Source organism: Trachypithecus francoisi, unplaced genomic scaffold (assembly GCF_009764315.1).
Source record: "Trachypithecus francoisi isolate TF-2019V2 unplaced genomic scaffold, Tfra_2.0 Lachesis_group11, whole genome shotgun sequence".
Taxonomy (NCBI): Eukaryota; Metazoa; Chordata; class Mammalia; order Primates; family Cercopithecidae; genus Trachypithecus; species Trachypithecus francoisi.
The window spans coordinates 81,187,125-81,205,212 of NW_022681456.1; the positions used below are offsets into that span (position 1 = coordinate 81,187,125).

General features: G+C 46.9%; 1 protein-coding gene across 13 annotated transcripts in view; it reads left to right on the top strand.

The window, feature by feature from the left end:
* Window positions 1–18,088, top strand: part of CSAD (cysteine sulfinic acid decarboxylase) — a 30,332-nt gene that overhangs the window by 4,772 nt on the left and 7,472 nt on the right. For 3 of the 13 annotated variants that reach the window (XM_033221943.1, XM_033221942.1, XM_033221941.1), the window contains exons 2-9: window positions 7,250–7,338; window positions 9,309–9,440; window positions 10,133–10,259; window positions 10,345–10,435; window positions 10,793–10,899; window positions 11,340–11,455; window positions 12,268–12,347; window positions 12,645–12,699. In XM_033221943.1, coding sequence (XP_033077834.1) covers window positions 9,315–9,440; window positions 10,133–10,259; window positions 10,345–10,435; window positions 10,793–10,899; window positions 11,340–11,455; window positions 12,268–12,347; window positions 12,645–12,699 — 702 coding nt within the window. In that variant the 5' untranslated portion in view covers window positions 7,250–7,338; window positions 9,309–9,314. Of the gene's footprint in view, window positions 1–2,615; window positions 2,652–7,249; window positions 7,339–8,521; window positions 9,441–10,132; window positions 10,260–10,344; window positions 10,479–10,792; window positions 10,900–11,339; window positions 11,456–12,267; window positions 12,348–12,644; window positions 12,700–18,088 lie in introns of those variants that run through there. The other 10 variants (XM_033221945.1, XM_033221938.1, XM_033221939.1 and 7 more) reach the window with 7 other exon arrangements.

An 18,088-nucleotide genomic window follows, 5' to 3' on the forward strand; every position in this document is an offset into this window, starting at 1 on the left:
CAACCTCCGACTCTTTGGTTCAAGAGATTCTTCTGCCTTAGTCTCCGGAGTAGCTGGGATTACAGGCACGCACCACCACGCCCAGCTAATTTTTTTACTTTTAGTTTCACCATGTTGGCCAGGATGGTCTTATCTCCTGACCCGTCCGCCTCCCAAAGTACTGGCATTATAGGCGTGAGCCACCGCGCCCAGCCGCTTCTGGTATTCTTTTTTTTTTTTTTTTTGAGATGGAATTTCACTCTTGCTGCCCAGGCTGGAATGCAATGGTGCAATCTTGGCTCACTGCAACCTCCGCCTCCTGGGTTCAAGTGATTCTCCTGCCTCAGCCTCCCAAGTAACTGGTATTACAGGCATGTGCCACCACACCCGGCTAATTTTTGTATTTTTAGTAGAGACGGGGTTTCACCATGTTTGTCAGGCTGGTCTCGAACTCCTGACTTCAGGTGACGTCAGGTGATCCACCCGCCTCAGCCTCCCAAGTGCTGGGATTATAGGTGTGAGCCACTGTGCCCACCCCACCCCCTTCTGGTATTCTTATGGTTGTATATTTTCAGTTTCTGTCTTTATCTTAGTTGCAGTTAATTTTTGTCAGAGGTGAGAAATAGTGAGAAATGCCACACGGACCAGTGATGCAGTGGAAGAGGTAGCCTAAAGTCAGAAAGTCAGCGATTTAGGCTTGTTCCCATATCACCTTTGTAATTTTGGACAAATTAGTTGACCTTCTTTCAGCTAAGAATCCTCATCTTTTTTTTTTTTTTTTTTTTTTTTTTTGAGACGGAATCTCGCTCTGTTGCCCAGGCTGGAGTGCAGTGGCCGGATCTCAGCTCACTGCAAGCTCCGCCTCCTGGGTTCCTGCCATTCTCCCGGCTCAGCCTCCCAAGTAGCTGGGACTACAGGCGCCCGCCACCACGCCCGGCTAGTTTTTTGTATTTTTAGTAGAGACGGGGTTTCACCGTGTTAGCCAGGATGGTCTCAATCTCCTGACCTCGTGATCCACCCGTCTCGGCCTCCCAAAGTGCTGGGATTACAGGCTTGAGCCACCGCGCCCGGCCTGAATCCTCATCTTGAAAACAAGAATGAATAAATACCTCTTTAGGCTAATTTCTAGTACTACTGTGAAGGTCAAATGAGATAATAAATGAGAAGAAAAAGCCCCCTTTCCAAATCTGTTATCGTTACTACAGATTCTTGGTTGATGCAAGTCAAATAAAAGTAGAATGCAGCATTTTTTCCAGGACCTGTAAATCATTGATTCAACAAATGTTTATGTAATGTGCAAGTCTCTGGGGGAGGGGAGAGGACAATCAAGAAGATGGAAACTGACATTTGAGGGGTCCCTGTTTTCTATTAGTTTACTTAATGAAGGAGAAGACTTACTTCTCTCCACCCAGGAAAGTACAGTCTAGAAGCAGAGAAAAGATTATATACATAGGAGGGTTTGGAGTTTGTACCTCTCTTAATGTGGGCGTGGAGCCAGTGGGGTTTGTTGATTGGGAGATAGCACAGAGTACTTTAACTTTCTAACCATAAACCTGGCTGAGAGCGCTTCAGGAGACAACTGCCTAGATCCCTTTGTCCCCAGGCAGGCCTCCTGCTGTGTGACCTTACCTAACTCCCTCTTCCCTCAGGCCCACTCCATCACTTATTCAAATAGCATTGTAATGATTACTGCTGAGTCTTTTTCTGCACTAGCTCTCTATTGCCTTAAGGAGAGCCTTAGTGTTTTCTCCTTGAAGCCTGCCCTGGGCCAGTTGAACTTTCCTGCCTTTCCATGGTGACCTCTCAACTCCCTCTTATGGCAATTTCCCTTTATTTTACATGCAGGTCTCTCTTGCCAGCCTGTTAGCTGGAGCCCACAGGGCAGATGCAGCACCTAGGGTAATGCCAGCCAGGCACTCAGAAGTAGAGGATACTCAGTCAATGTTTGCTGAACAAACTGAACCCATTCCCTTCCCTGAGAGCCAGCATGGGTTGAGGGGTTGTGTAATAGAGATGAGCAGTGTGTGGCTCCCTTTGCCTTCCATTAGACCTTTGATAACAGTGGATTGAGGAGTTGGGAAATCACATAATGTGCAAGGGACATTCCTTGAGCCTGATGATTTGTATATTTTAGAATTCTTGTACCCCCTTAATTCCTCCATATATATATATATTTTTGAAATGGAGTCCCACTCTGTCGCCGAGGCTGGAGTGCAGTGGTGCCATCTTGGCTCACTGCAACCCCCACCTCACAGGTTCAAGTGGATCCTATCTCAGCCTCCTGAGTAGCTGGGATTACAGGCACCTGCCACCACTCCCAGCTAATTTTTGTGTTTTTAGTAGAAATGGGGCTTTGCCATGTTGGCCAGGCTGGTCTCAAACTCCTGACCTCAGATGATCCACCCACCTCAGCCTCCCAAAGTGCTGGAATTATAGGCATGAGCCACCGTACCCGGCCAATTTTTATATTGTTTAAAAATAACCTTTATTTTAATTCCATAAGCAATGTGAAATGATTGTATAAAGTTATAAAAATATAGATGTGTATAAATAAGAAACTTAAAAATCATCCATAATAATAACACCCAGAAATAGCCACAAATGAATATTTTGAAGTCTTTTTCCTTCTTTTTCAGTATTTTCAAAAATGCATGGAGAGTGACTGCTAATAGGTATGGAGTTTCTTTTTGGGGTGATGAAAGTGTTCTGAAATGAAATAGTCATGATCAGTGCATAGTTTTATACTAAAAACTACTGAATTACTTTTAAAGGGTGAACTTCATGGTATGTGAATCATATGTCAATAAACGTATTACAAATAAATGCCTATGCATGTATACAAATAAGATTGTCTTTTTCTGAACTATCTGAAAGTTGCAGACATTATGCTCTTTTAGCATGTTTTCTAAGAATAAGAACATTCTCTTACATAACCACAATACAGTTATCAGATTCAAGAAATTTAACACTGGTAGAATACTAATATTTATAATACCATCCATAGTCAGATTCCACCAGTTGTTCCAATAATTTTTTTTTTTTTTTTTTCTTGAGACGGAGTCTCGCTGTGACGCCCGGGCTAGAGTGCAGTGTTGTGATCTTGGCTCACTGCAGCCTATGCTTCCCAGGTTCAAGAGATTCTCCTGCCTCAGCCTCCCGAGTAGCTGGGATTACAGATGCATGCCACCATGCCCAGGTAATTTTTGTATTTTTAGTAGAGATGGGGTTTCACCATGTTGGCCATGCTGGTCTCGAACTCCTGACCTCATGTGATCCGCCTGTCTCAGCCTCTGAAAGTGCTGGGATTACAGGCGTGAGCCGCTGCACCTGGCCCTGGTAATGTTCTTTATAGCAGGAATTTTTCTTCCTTATCCAGTAGCCAGTCTAAGATTACATATTCCTTTTGGTCGTAATACCTCTAGTCTCCTTCAGTTTGGAGCAGTTCCTCATATTCCCTTTAATTTTCATGACATTGAAATTTTTGAAGAGTGCAGAGTAGATGTTTTATAGAATGACCCTCAATTTAGATATATATTTTGTGTCACAATTAGATTTGGGTCCTGCATTTTTGGCAGAAATACTATATAAGTGATGTTGAGCATTTCATATCAGGAGGCTCATGATGTCGGCCTGTTGCCTTATTGGTGATGATTACTTGGGCAAGGTGGTGTCCACCAGGTTTTCTCACTGTAAAGCTACCACTTTTCCTTTAAAGGAAAGTGCTGGTTTTGTTTTGTTTTGTTTTGTTTTGAGGCATGGTCTGACTCTGTCACCCAGGCTGAATGCAGTGGTGTGAGATCTCAGCTCACTGCAACCTCTGCCTCCTGTTTTTCGAGGCTGAAGTGATCTTCCTGCCTCAGCCCCTGGAGTAGCTGGAACCACAGGTGAGTACCACTACGCTCAGCTAATTTTTGTATTTTTCTTTTCTTTTTTTTTTTTTTGAGATGGAGTCTTGCTCTGTCCCCCAGGTTGGAGTGCAGTGGCGTGATCTTGGCTCACTGCATCCTCTGCCTCCCGGGTTCAAGCAATTCTCCTGCTTCAGCCTCCTGAGTAACTGGGACAACAGGCACGTGCCATTGCACCTGGCTAACTTTTTATATTTTTAGTAGAGATGGGGTTTCACCATATTGGCCAGGCTGGTCTCGAACTCCTGCCCTCATGATCTGCCTGCTTTGGCCTCTGAAAGTCTTGGGATTACAGGCATAAGCCACTGCACCCAGCTCTAAAGTACTATATTTTTAAGGAAAAAAATTAGAACATACCCCAGAGGAAAAAAGTGAAGCTATCCAGGTGTTGGTGTTGTGTTGATAGATAGGTTTCGGTGTTGTGTTGGAGAAGAGAGAGAGAAAATGTAACAACCTTTGAAGATTAAATAAAAAGGTTAAATAAAAAGACCCGGCATGGTGGCTCATGCCTATAATCCCAGGAGGGAGGCTGAGGAGAATTGCTTGAGGCCAGGAGTTTGAGGTTGCAGTGATCCAAGATCATGCCACCACACTTCAGCCTGGACGACAGAGTGAGAAAGATCTTGTCTCTTTTTTTTTTTTTTTTTTTTTAAATTAAATTAAATAAAAAGGGGAAAATCAGTTTAGTATCAGTTAAAGTCCCTGGTTTGAGTAACCAGTAGAGAAGATTGTGCGATTCACCAAGCTGGGGAACCCAAGAAGAAGAGCAGATTTCAGAGAGCTGATAAGGAGCTCATTTGTGGAGTGTGAAGTGCCTGTGGGAATTGCAGGTCAGGCAGGTGGCATCAGGGATTTGGAGCTCAGGAGAGGTCTGAGAGGGCGGGGGTCACCAGCAGATAGCCCTGGGCATGGATGAGATTGCCCAGGAATAGGTACAGATGCAGAGGAAAGAGGCCCTGGGACAGAACCTTGAGGAACTCCAGCATTTAAAGGAGGGCCAGAGGAAGGTGAAAATTCATGGGAAGCTAGGAATGGCCAGAGAGAGGGGACAAACTAGGGTAGTAATATGGAAGCCAGTTAAAGAATATGTTTCAAGATGTAGTGGCAAACTATGTTGGATGGCTCCAGAGGGGTCAAACAGGATAAAGATGAGATGTGACCATTGGGTTTGGAGGCAGGGAAATTCTTGGTGACCTTGAAGGTGGAAGCTACTTGGAGATAACCCTTTGAAGAAGATTGGCTGTGAAGAGGAGGTCGCTGGAGGCGGGTATATTGTGAGGTTTGAACAATGTAAAATGCTGTGAGAAAGAGGTAGGATGCAGATTTGAACAAATGAGAAGGGATAATCAAGAGGGCATCTCTGAGGGAGAAGGAGAGGAAGCTTTTGTATCAGTGGTTCATACTCAGAAATCTGTAAATGAGGGAGGAGGGTGGTACAGGCTGAGGTGAGACAATGCAAAACCCTACTATGGGGCTGGGCACCGTGACTCACACCTGTAATCCCAGCCCTTTGGGAGGCCGAGGTGGGCAGATCACCTGAGCTCAGGAGTTCAAGACCAGCCTGGCCAACACGGTGAAACCCCATCTCTACTAAAACTACAAAAATTGGCTGGGCATGGTGGCATGCGCCTGTAATCCCATCTACTCAGGAGGCTGAGGCAGAAGAATTGCTTGAACCCACGAGTTGGAGGTTGCAATGAGCCAAGATCGTGCCATTGCACTCCAGCCCAGGTGACAGAGTGAGACTCCGTCTCAACAACAACGAAAAATCCTACTATGGGCTCGTGCCCAGTGATCTTGTAAGAGAAGTTTATATTTTCCCCCATTTCCCCCATGCCCTTTGCAGTGCCCTCTGTGGGAGGAATATACGTCCTCAACCCCCTGCCCTAGTACTTGGCTGTGTGGTCTTGGTCAAGTGAGTATGAGCAGATATGCCATATGCCAGGTCTGAGCAGCAGCTTTAAGAGTGAGTGTGTGGTTTTCTCTGCCTTTTGTTCTTTTGCCCTGATGTTAAAACAGTGTGTCCCAAATGAGAGCAGTTACTTCAGACTGGATCTTGTAATAAAGGCACATGAATCAGAACTGTAGCCAACACCACTACCAATGTAAGCCATGAAAGAGAAATAAACCTCTGTGGGATTCTGAAGGCATTTGTTGATACGGCAAAACTGACTAATGCAGGCATTCAACTAAATTAAAACCCTGAGATACCATTTTTTAGTCCCCAGTTTCAAAAGTTTGATAGCATATTCTGTTGCTAAGGCTGAAGATGCAGGGACTTTCATACATTGATACAACCTTTATGGATGTAGGCAATCCCTATAAAAATTAAAAACGCAGATGTCTGTGATAACAAAGACAATAATAAGTGTTGTCAAGGTTGTGGAGAAACTGGAACCCTTATACACTGCTGATGGGAGTGTAAAATGGTCCAGTCACCTTGGAAAACAGTTTGGCATTTCCTCAAAGGGTTATATATAGAGTTACCCTGTGACACAGCAATTCCAGCACTACCAGGTGTACACCCAAGAGAATTAAAAACATATGTTCACACAAAAACTTATACACAGATGTTCACAGCAGCATTATTCATAATAGCCAAAAAGTGGAAACAACTCAAATGTCTATCAACTGATAAATGAATAGATAAAATGTGGTGTATCCATATAATGAGATACTATTTGGCCATACAAAGAAATACTGGTACTTGCTGCAACTTGGATGAACCTTAAAGGCATTATGCTAAGCACAAGAAGCTAGTCACAAAAGACCACATATTATATGACCCCTTTTATATGAAATGGCCAGACTAGACAAATCTATAGAAACAAAGTAGATTAGTAGTTGCCGGGGGTCGAGGAAGGGGAGAATGGGAAATGACCGCTACTGAGGGTTTTTTTTGGGTGATGAAAATGTTCTGGCATTAGATAGTGATGATGGTTGCAACAACTTTGTGAATTTATGAAAAACCACGTAGTTGTCCACTTTATTTTTTAATATTGACTTATTTTTGAGACAGAGTCTCACTCTGTCACCCAGGCTGGAGTGCAGTGGTGGGATCTCAGCTCACTGCAGCCTTGTTGACTGAAACGTCGTTACGTGGTGCATGATGTGTGCACCACACATCATGTGTGAGGTCTAGTGACTGTGGGTAGTGGATTATATTAGACCATCCCATTTTGAGGATGGTTGCTCCCTTTCCAGATTTTCTTGATCTTCTTGCCCTGTCATTTAGAGGGTCCCCCAGGCCTTGGTGTTTGCTCCCTCCTCCCATCCATCTCTCTGAATTCTCTCTCCTTTAGGGAATGGAGCCCATCACAAAGCTTCAGCTATACCCTGACTCTCAAACCTGCTTTCCATTCTAGCATCTCATCAGAGCTGTGGGCCTGACCCCCTCCCATAGGATGTATGGAAAACAGTTTGCCATCTGTAGTCCCAGAAGACCTCCACTCAGATGAGTATTTCCAAGCAATACCACTTTATTTCGATCTAGTTTCCCCTTTCTGCATCCCTGTTTCTTTGAGGGGTGCTATTATTTTTCCAGTCTCCCAGGCTTGAAATCCCAGGGTCATCTTTGAGTCTTCCTTCTCCTGCAACGTAGCTCCCCTAAGTGTTGAATTCAGCACAATCCAGAGAATGAGCACGCCTGCAGATTGTTCTCTCTGTCATTTCCTACCAGCATCACTCTTATTCAAGTGTGGATCGCCTCTTGCCTTATTTACTGCAAGAGCCTGTTAATTCTTCTGTATCCTACTGCTATAAATTGGTCTTCTGAGAGCATCCATTGTACTACATTATTCCTTGTCACACAATCTTTAAGTGACTTCCCATTTTCTGTAGGATAAAATGTCGATTCCTTGGCCTGGCTGGCACTCATGACTCCTCATGTGCTCACAAAACTCTGCCCACCCTGCCTTCACTCCCATGTTCCCACCAGCCCTGTGTTGCCACTGACCTCAGGACAAGTCCTGTTCATTTCTGCTGTAAGCTCATGGCTTTCCTCCTCTTACCCCTGAATGCCTCTCTTCCTTCCAGTCACCTACCCCATTTCTCCTGCCCTCTCTTAGGATTCATCTGCAATCCCACTGCAGGTCTTTCTCAGCCTTCAGCCTCCATCCATCTCCTTCTTTCCTGAATTCTGAGGAGACCTAGGGTCGGCATCCAGCCATGCCCTGGTCTGTAACTGTTGCACATGTGTCTGTGTCCTCCCAGTGGGGTGAGGAGGCATTCTCAGTCCTCAGCACCATGTGGCGAACACAGTTGGTGCTCACTACAAACAGGACTCCCAGCCCGGAAGGCACAGGATCGGACTTGTTTAGCAAATGCTTCCTCAATATAACCCCTTTCCTTCCTGCTCTAGGAGAGGGCTTTAGAAAGCAGGGCAGTTCTGAAAAGACTCTGGGGGTTGGGATGCAAAAGAGGTTGGCCTCTGAGGCTTGCTTAAAGGATTTTATGTCGGCCTGCATGGTGGCTCACGCCTGTAATCCCAGCACTTTGGGAGGCTGAGGCGGGTGGATCACCTGAGGTCAGGAGTTCGAGACCAGCCTGACCAACATAGCTAAACCTTGTCTCTACTAAAAATACTAAAATTAGTCGGGTGTGGTAGTGCACGCCTGTAGTCCCAGGTACTTGGGAGGCTGAGGCAGGAGAATCTCTTGAACCTAGGGGGCAGAGGTTGCAGTGCGCCAGGACTGTGCCACTGCACTCCAGCCTGGGTAACAGAGCAAGACTCCATCTCAAAAAAATAAAAAGGTGGGGGGATTTTACGTCCCTGCCTCTCAGGCGCCCTCCACCTGTCTCCAGGGTCACCTGTGGCAGTTTCTCAGGTCCTTGTCTGCCCTCAAGACACCCCCCATGCTGGGCCCTGGGATGCACAGTGCGGGTCCCCTCTTCTGCGCTGGCCTTCTGGTTCTCGCCACCTTGGGGTTAATGCAGCATGGGTTTTGCCTTTCATCTCATTTCCCATCTCCTTCTGTCAGCTAATGATTATTCAGGGAGCTTCGCCTCACCCTGCTGTCCCTATCCCAAATCTGTCAAAGTTCTCTTTAGGGCAAAGGTCATGAGAATTATGGCCATGTGAATGCTGTTTTCACCCCACTCCCTCTGCCGTCTTGGTTCCACTGTTCTGAGGAGCTACCTTTGTACCCTTCCTCTGGCTCTCCTGAGCAGAGAAGTAAGCTTGTCTCTGCCTTAGGTGGAAATGGCCACTAGAGTCCACCTGCTCAGCACTGTCTGCCTTTTCTTTCCCACCTGTTCCCACTGGCTTTCTCCCTGGGCACTCTCACTTGCCCTTGTCTGTGCACTGGGGGCTGAGACTGAGCTGCAGGACTTGGGCCTCAGGCCCGTTTGGAAGATGAGGCTCCTGCTGGGTAGGTCCAGGTAGGGTTCACAGGCTGAGTAGGGAATGACTCTCTTCTGCCACAGATCCTGATGGCTGACTCAGAAGCACTCCCCTCCCTTGCTGGGGACCCAGTGGCTGTGGCAGCCTTACTCCAGGCCGTGTTTGGGGTTGTTGTGGATGAGGCCATTCAGAAAGGAACCAGTGCCTCCCAGAAGGTGAGTCCTTTCCCCCTCCTCCTTCGCATCAAGCCAGCCTTCTTCCTTCCTTCCTTCCTTCCTTCCTTCCTTCCTTCTTCCTTCCGTCTGTCCGTCCGTCCGTCCTGTCTTTTTTTTTTTTTTTTTTTTTTTTTTGACAGAGTCTCACTCTGTCGGCCAGGCTGGAGTGCAGTGGCACGATCTCGGGTCGCTGCAACCTCTGTCTCCTGGGCTCAAGCAGTTCTCCTGCCTCAGCCTCCCGAGTAGCTGGGATTACAGGCATGTGCCACCACGCCCAGCTAATTTTTGTATTTTTAGTAGAGATGGGGTTTCACCATGTTAGCCAGGCTGGTCTTGAACTCCTGACCTCAGGTAATCTGCCTGCCTCGGCCTCCCAAAGTGCTGAGGTTACAGGCATAAGCCACCACGCCTGGCCCAAGCCTTCTCTTTCTCTTTCCAAATCTGGCTCAGAGCTTTCCTCCTTTGATAAGGTTTCTCCCCAGAATTCATCCCTGTCCCCCCGGGTACCTCAGGGATTTACATTCTGAGTCTTACTGTGTTCACTACTCTTGCTCATTTTCAGAGTTTTACTTTGGAAATATCCCAAAGTTGTTTTTAGTGCAGGTTGGCCGTGTCTCCTGTCTGTGGAGGTGTGTTTTGACAGTCAGTCCACAGGCATCCCAGGCCCCCAGCATCCCTGGCTCTCTTCCTAGGTCTGTGAGTGGAAGGAGCCTGAGGAGCTGAAGCAGCTGCTGGATTTGGAGCTGCGGAGCCAGGGCGAGTCGCAGGAGCAGATCCTGGAGCGGTGTCGGGCTGTGATTCGCTACAGTGTCAAGACTGGTGGGCCCTGGCTTCTTTGGGAAGGAGTCTTGGGAGTTTGCCCTGAGCTCTACTCTGAGCTCCCTGGCGTACTCTCCTTCTCCAGGTCACCCTCGGTTCTTCAACCAGCTCTTCTCAGGGTTGGATCCCCATGCTCTGGCCGGGCGCATTATCACTGAGAGCCTCAACACCAGCCAGTGAGCATCCCACGGCCCCTCTACCATCCCACAAAGGATTTAGGTTTGCTGGAGAGGTGCCTGAGGGGTAGCGGAGGAGAATGATTCTGCCCTCTCTCTACTGCTTCTGGGAATCCCTATCGGCAGAGAGTTTTTCCTTGTATCCTTTGGACCTCCTTTCTCCAAACTTTCTCAGGCCTCCTGACCTCTGTTTTCTCTTTCTTGCTTCCCTGGTTCTGTTACCAACTTGTTCTTCTCCTTGGACTCTTCCTTCGCTCACTGTTCATTGCCTCCTTTTTCTGACTCCTGTGCAGTTTAAGGGCCTGTCTGGGCGGTCCCTCCCCATCTCTCCTTTCTTGTCCTTCTCTCTCCTGGCAGGTACACATATGAAATCGCCCCCGTGTTTGTGCTCATGGAAGAGGAGGTGCTGAGGAAACTCCGGGCCCTGGTGGGCTGGAGCTCTGGGGACGGAATCTTCTGCCCTGGTTTGTGAGAATGAGGGGGACCTTTCTTTGCCCTTTTTATGGGTTCCTCCTCCTGCACCGTTCTCTTGCCCTAAGCATCTGGCAGGGAGGGATGATTCCTCTTTGATTCCTCTCCAGCTGGACCCAGGCCAGACCAGGGAGGAGCCTGTCTGGTCCCTTCATGCTCATGTTTGTCACCATTCCCTGGGATCACTGTTCTAGTTCGTGCTGTCTCTGGATGGGGGCTGTCTCTTGGGGGCAGCCGCAGGTGTGGAGGTGTGTGGTCAAGAGGATCTGATCCTGGATCCATTCTGGGATGGCATGATCCTGGGAATTGTGGGCCTTGGAGCCAGTCATACCTGCTGCTTTGATGAGCTCTTCTGGTGGAAAGGGAAGGGGAGGCAAGCTCCAGTCTTGACCCAGTGCTCCTTCCTCTTGTCACCACCCCCTCCCTGTGACAGGTGGCTCCATCTCCAACATGTATGCTGTAAATCTGGCCCGCTATCAGCGCTACCCGGATTGCAAGCAGAGGGGCCTCCGCACATTGCCGTCCCTGGCGCTATTCACATCGAAGGAGGTGGGGAAGAGGCACGGGCCCAACCCTGGGCTCCTGATTCTGATCTCCAGCCAGCTAAGTAGAGACCTTCCAGGTCTTCTCCCTGCCCTCCCCACATCCTCCAAGGCCAGCCTGCCCCCAGCCAGATGCGCTTCCTTCCAGTCAGGGAGGCCCGTAACTGCACCTGTTCACATTGCCTTCTGTTTAGGGGCAGAGGAGGGGCCGTGAGTACAGTGGACACAGTCCATACTCTTCCTGCTGAAGAGTGTGGTCTGTGGACCAGCAGCATTGGTATGACCTGGGGCTTGTTAGAAATGCAGAATCTGACTGGGCGCGGTGACTCACGCCTATAGTCCCAGCACTTGAGAGGCTGAGGTGGGCGGATTGCCTGAGCTCAGGAGTTTGATACCACCCTGGGAAACATGGTGAAACCCCTTCTCTACTAAAATATAAAAAATTAGCTAGGCATAGTGGTGGGCACCTGTATTCCCAGCTGCTTAGGAGGCTGAGGCATGGGAATTTCTTGAGCCTGGGAGGTGGAGGTTGCAGTGAGCTGAGATGGCACGACTGCACTCCAGCCTGGGCAACAGAGGGAAACTCTGTCTGAAAAAAAAAAAAGAAAGAAATGCAGAATCTCGGGCCTCACCCCAGACCTCAGACCTAGTGGACCTGAACTTGCATTTTAACCAGACATCCAGGCGATTCGTATGCACGCTAACATTTGAGAAGCCCTGCCCTACAGGATCCCATCTGTTGGAGCTCACACTTGACTTTTACATTCTCTCCCCTCCCCCATCAAGTTGTGCTAACCTGCCCTCTGCCTTCTCCCGCAGTGTCACTACTCCATCCAGAAGGGAGCTGCGTTTCTGGGACTTGGCACTGACAGTGTCCGAGTAGTCAAGGCTGATGAGAGGTGAAGGTCCTTCTGCCCACATGGCTGTGACCCAGCTTGGCACAGAGTACCTTCCTGCTGCCAGAATGCTCTGGCATCAGGCCCTTTACCGCTGGTGGACCTCTCTCCCCTCACTATTCAGTAGAATTGCTGTTCCGGTCTACCAGAGCCTGCCAGCATCTCCCACCTCTGCCCTGAGATCTGTTTCAACCCCTGAGGGAAAAACTAGCACTGTCATCTCTGCATTGCTAACCCCACCTTACCCTGCCTTCAACAGAGAACCTGTCCCTGCTGTACCCTCTGCATTTTTTTTTTCAGAGGGAAAATGGTCCCCGAGGATCTGGAGAGGCAGATTGGTATGGCCGAGGCTGAGGTGAGTAAGTGAGGCTCGCTGGGGTGATGGAGCCTCCAAACTTCTTGGAGGGTTATTGGGGCTCTCCCTGCTCAAGGCACCCTTCATCCCTCTCATCTCCATGCCCATCTCCCCTGTGGGCTGAAGTGACTGTGGAGAACCTGGGGGTGAGGATACTACGTTGCTTTCTGGGGCTCTGCCCAGACACCTATGCCAGGTTGGATTCTGAGAGGCAGGACTGAGTGAGAGTGAGTCCCGGGCAGCACCACAGGGAGGGTGCTGGGGGCCTGCCCTGTAGTGTGGAAGGTTCCTGTGGGCTGCAAGGGTCTGTGCAGGGAGAGGCTGAGGAGGGGAGAGGCACTGGTGAAGGCTGTGAGTAGTGGGGATGAGGGGACATTAGCACACTCCTCCACTTTGAGGGGTATGTAACTGCTACAGCCACCTTGGAGGGCATTTTGGCACCATCTGTACAATTTTATTTATTTTTATTTTTTAATAGTTTTTGAGACAGAGTCTCACTCAGTCACCCAGGCTGGAGTGCAGTGGTGTGATTTCAAAAATAATAAATAAATAAATATAAATGTAAATTTTTTTTTTTTTGAGATGGAGTTTCACTCCTGTTGCCCAGGCAGGAGTGCAATGGTGCGATCTCAGCACACCACAACCTCCACCTCCCGGGTTCAAGCGATTCTCCTGCCTCAGCCTCCCAAGTAGCTGGGATTACAGGCATGTGCTACCAGTCCTGACTAATTTTGTATTTTTAGTAGAGATGGGGTTTCTCCATGTTGGTCAGGCTGGTCTCAAACTCCTGACCTCAGGTGATCTGCCTGCCTCAGCCTACCAAAGTGTTGGGATTACAGGTGTGAGCCACTGTATCCGGCCATTTTTTTTTTCTTTTTTGAGATAGAGTCTCACTGTGTCACCCTGGCTGGAGTGCAATGGCACAATCTCGGCTCACTGCAACTTTTACCTCCTGGGTTCGAGTGATTCTCATGCCTTAGCCTCCCGAGTAGCTGGGATTATAAGCGTGCATCAATATGTCTGGCTAATTTTTATATTTTTAGTAGAGACGGGGTTCAATGCCAGGCTGGCCTTGAACTCCTGACCTCAAACGATCCACCTGCCTCAGCCTCCCAAAGTGCTGGGATTACAGGCGTGAGCCACCATGCCTGGCCACAAATGTTTAAAAAAAACATTTAAATGTCCATTAATAGACAAAATAAATTATGGTATATCTGTGTGTCTTAGTTCCTTCCCCTGTAAAATGGACAGAATATAGAACTTGCCACGTAGGGTTATTGTAAGGATTGAATGAATTAGTATATGTAAAGCACTTAGAATATTGCCTGGCACATAGATGCACTGTATAAATACAAGCTACTGGTATTGTTATTATTATTTATTACTATTATTAGAGTACTGGGTAGCCATTTAAAAGAATAGATGAGACTATATATACTAACATGAAAGTATCTCCACTGTATATAGTAAATATATATTGCAAATTGCAGTATAGAATGGACATTATGAGCCGGGCGCGGTGGCTCACGTCTGTAATCCCAGCACTTTGGGAGGCTGAGGCAGGCAGATCACAAGGTCAGGAGATCGAGACCACCTTGGCTAACACGGTGAAACCCCGTCTCTACTAAAAATACAAAAAATTAGCCAGGCGTGGTAGCAGGCACCTGTAGTCCCAGCTACTCCAGAGGCTGAGGCAGGAGAATGGTGTGAACCTGGGAGGTGGATCTTGCAGTGAGCCGAGATCGCACCACTGCACTCCAGCCTGGGTGACAGAGCGAGACTCCGTCTCAAAAAAAAAAAAAAAAAAAAAAAGAATGGACATTATGACCCCATTTTTGTTATTTAGAACAGTATGTATTTATTGATATGTGGATGTTACCTCTGAGTGGCAGTAAAGGCCGCAATTAGAGTAGTGATGTTTCTCTTTTTATTATAGAAACTTTTTTGGTAATAGTTTTATTGATATATAATTCACGTAACATATAATTCACCTAACGTAATTCACCCACTTAAAGGGTACTATTTAGTGGTTTAGCATATTTGCAGAGTTGTGCAAACATCATCACAGTCAGTATTAGAACATTTATCTCCCCCAAAAGAAACCCCATACCCTTTAGCCATCGGTCTCTAATTCTCCCAGAACTCCCAGTTCTAGACAACCAGTAACCTAGTTAGTGTCTCTATATTTGCCAGTTCTGAATTCTGGAATCATATTATACATGCCTTTTGTGATGAGCTTTTTTTACATAGCAATACGCTTCAAGCTGTAGCGTGTATCGGCACTTCCCTTCTTTTATGGCCAAATCATATTCCATTAAATGGATATACCACATTTATTTATCCATTCATCAGTTGATGGACATTTGAGTTGTTTCCACTTTGGGACTCTTATGAATAATGCTGTTATGAACATTTGTGTACAGATTTTTGTGTGAAAATATGTTTTCATTTATCTTGGTTATATACCTAGGAGTGAAACTGCTGGGTCATATGGTAACTCTGTATCTAACCTTTTGAGAAACTGCCAGACTGTTTTCCAAAGTGGCTGCACCAGTTTGCAATCCCACTAGCAGTATATGAGGGTTCCAATTGCTCTATATACTCACCAGCACTTGTCATATCTTTTTTTATTATACCATTTAGTGGGTGTGAAGTGGGATCTCATTGTGTTTTGATTTGATTTTCCCTGATGACTAATGATATTGAGCATCTTGTCATGTACTTATTGGCCATTTGTATATCTTCTTTGGAAAAATGTCTATTCAGATCCTTCACCCATTTTGTTTTTCATAGAACTTTTATTCCAGTAAGGAAGACTGACATTCATAAATATATGTTAAAAAAAAAAAAAAATATATATATATATATGCTATGAAGGTGAGGTACATTGTGCTCTTTGAGCATAGAATACCAGAGAATTGACCTAATCAGGAGGTTAAGGAGTCAGGGAAGGCTTCCCTCAGAAGGGATGGTTGAGCTGAGACTGGAAGGGAGAAAGGAAATGAACTAGGTGGTACCCCTTTTGTACCCCTTTGGGTACACAAGAAGATTCTGTGTGTGTGCAGAGGCCATGGGATATTTCTGTAATTGAAGATATGGGGCTGGAGCAGCTTCCCCCTTTTGCCTGGACTGTTTCCAACCCACCTATAGCCTTCCTCATCCATAGGTACTTGCTTGGGGCTGGTGCTGCCATCCACCCCCACTCTCCTAGTCATCAAGTGGGCATTTGGAAGTGTGTAGAACTGTTTTATTTTGCTTTGTGTTGTGACACTAGTCAGAGGGCATTACTGTGTTTATTGAGAGGGAAACAGGGATCCTAAACATTTTTGCAGTGTACAGAGATAGCTCTATATGAACAAGAACTGACTCACCCAACATGCCAGAAGGGTCTCTGTTGAGAATCTGCTGCCAGTTCTACTTGTTGTTTTGTGTGTGTAACATAAAATTTACCATCTTAACCATTTTTACATGTACAGTTCAGTAGTGTTAAATACATTCACATTGTTGTGCAACCAGTCTCCAGAACTCTTTTCATCTTGTTTTTTTGTTTTGTTTTGTTTTGTTTGAGACAGAGTATCACTGTGTCCCCCAGGCTAGAGTGCAGTGGCACAATCTCAGCTCACTGCAGCCTCTGCCTCCTGGGTTCAAGCGATTCTTGTGCCTCAGCCTCCCGAGTAGCTGGGATTACAGGCCCCCTGCCAACAAACCTGGCTAGTTTTTGTATTTTTAGTAGAGACGGGATTTTGCCATGTTGGCCAGACTGGTCTCGAACTCCTGGCCTCAAGTGATCCGCCCACCTTGGTCTCTCAAAGTGCTGGGATTACAGTCATGAACCACCGCACCCAGCAGAACTCTTCATTTTGTAAAACTGAAACTCCATACTCATCAAACAACAACTCATTACCCCCTCTTCCAGCCCCTGGCAGCCACCATTCTGTCTCCATGACTTTGACTACTCTAAGTACTTATATAAGTGGAATCATACGGTGTTTGTCTTTTTCTTTGCTTTTCTTTTTTCTTGAGACGGAGTTTCGCTTTTGTAGCTCAGGCTGGAGTGCAATGGCATGATTTCGGCTCACTGCAACCTCCGCCTCTTGGGTTCAAGCAGTTCTCCTGCCTCAGCCTCCCAAGTAGGTGGGGTTACAGGTGCGCACCACTACGCCCAGCTAATTTTTTGTATTTTTAGCAGAGATGGGATTTCACCATGTTTTGGCCTCGAACTCCCGACCTTGTGATCTGCCTGCCTCGGCCTCCCAAAGTGCTGAGATTACAGGCATGAGCCACCATGCCTGGTGGTATTTGTCTTTTTCAATTGGCTTATTTCACTTAGCAGAATGTCCTCAAAGTTCATCCACGTTGTAGCATGTGAGAAGAATTTTCTTCCTTTTTAAGGCTGAATAATATTTCATTGTACATATATGCCATATTTTGCTTATCCATTTATCTTTTTGAGTTGTTGTTTGGAATCTCTTTAAGACCCTGCTTTCAATATTTTGGGTGTATACTCAGAAGTGGAATTGTTGGAGCATATGGTAATTCTATTGAATTGTTTTGAGGAACTGCCATACTGTTTTCTATAGTGGCTGAACCAGTTTACATTCCCACAATGCACAAGGGTTCTAATTTCTTCACATCCTTGTCAACGCTTGTTATTTTCTTCTTCTTCTTTTTTTTTTTTTTTTGAGATGAAGTCTTGCTCTGTCGCCCAGGCTGGAGTGCAGTGGTGCGATCTCGGCTCACTGCAAGCTCCGCCTCCTGGGTTCACACCATTCTCCTGCCTCAGCCTCCCGAGTAGGTGGGACTACAGGTGCCTGCCACCAGGCCTGGCTAATTTTGTTTTGTATTTTTGGTGGAGATGGGGTGTCACGTCTTTTGTAGAGACGGGGTGTTAGCCAGGATGGTCTTTATCTCCCGACCTCGTGATCCGCCTGCCTCCCAGAGTGCTGGGATTACAGGTGTGAGCCACCGCGCCCAGCCAATGCTTGCTATTTTCTGCTTTGTTTTGTTTTTTTGAGACAGGATCTTGCTCTGTCACCCAGGCTGGAGTGCAGTGGTGCGATCATGGTTCACTGCAGCCTCAACCTCCTGGGCTCAAGTTATTCTCCCACCTCAGCCTCCCAAGGAGCTGGGACCACAGGTGCACGCTGCGACATTTGGCCAATTTTAAAAATTATTTTTGGTAGAGACACATCTCTACCAGAATTCCTTTTCGCTGTGTCACCCAGGCTGGTCTCAAACTCCTAGGCTCAAGCCATCCTCCCACCTCAGCCTCTTACAGTACTAGGATTACAGGCATGAGCCACTGCATCCTGCCGTTTTCTGTTACTTTGATAGTAGTTATCCTAAATGGGTATGAGGTGGTTACTCATTGTAGTTTTGATTTGCATTT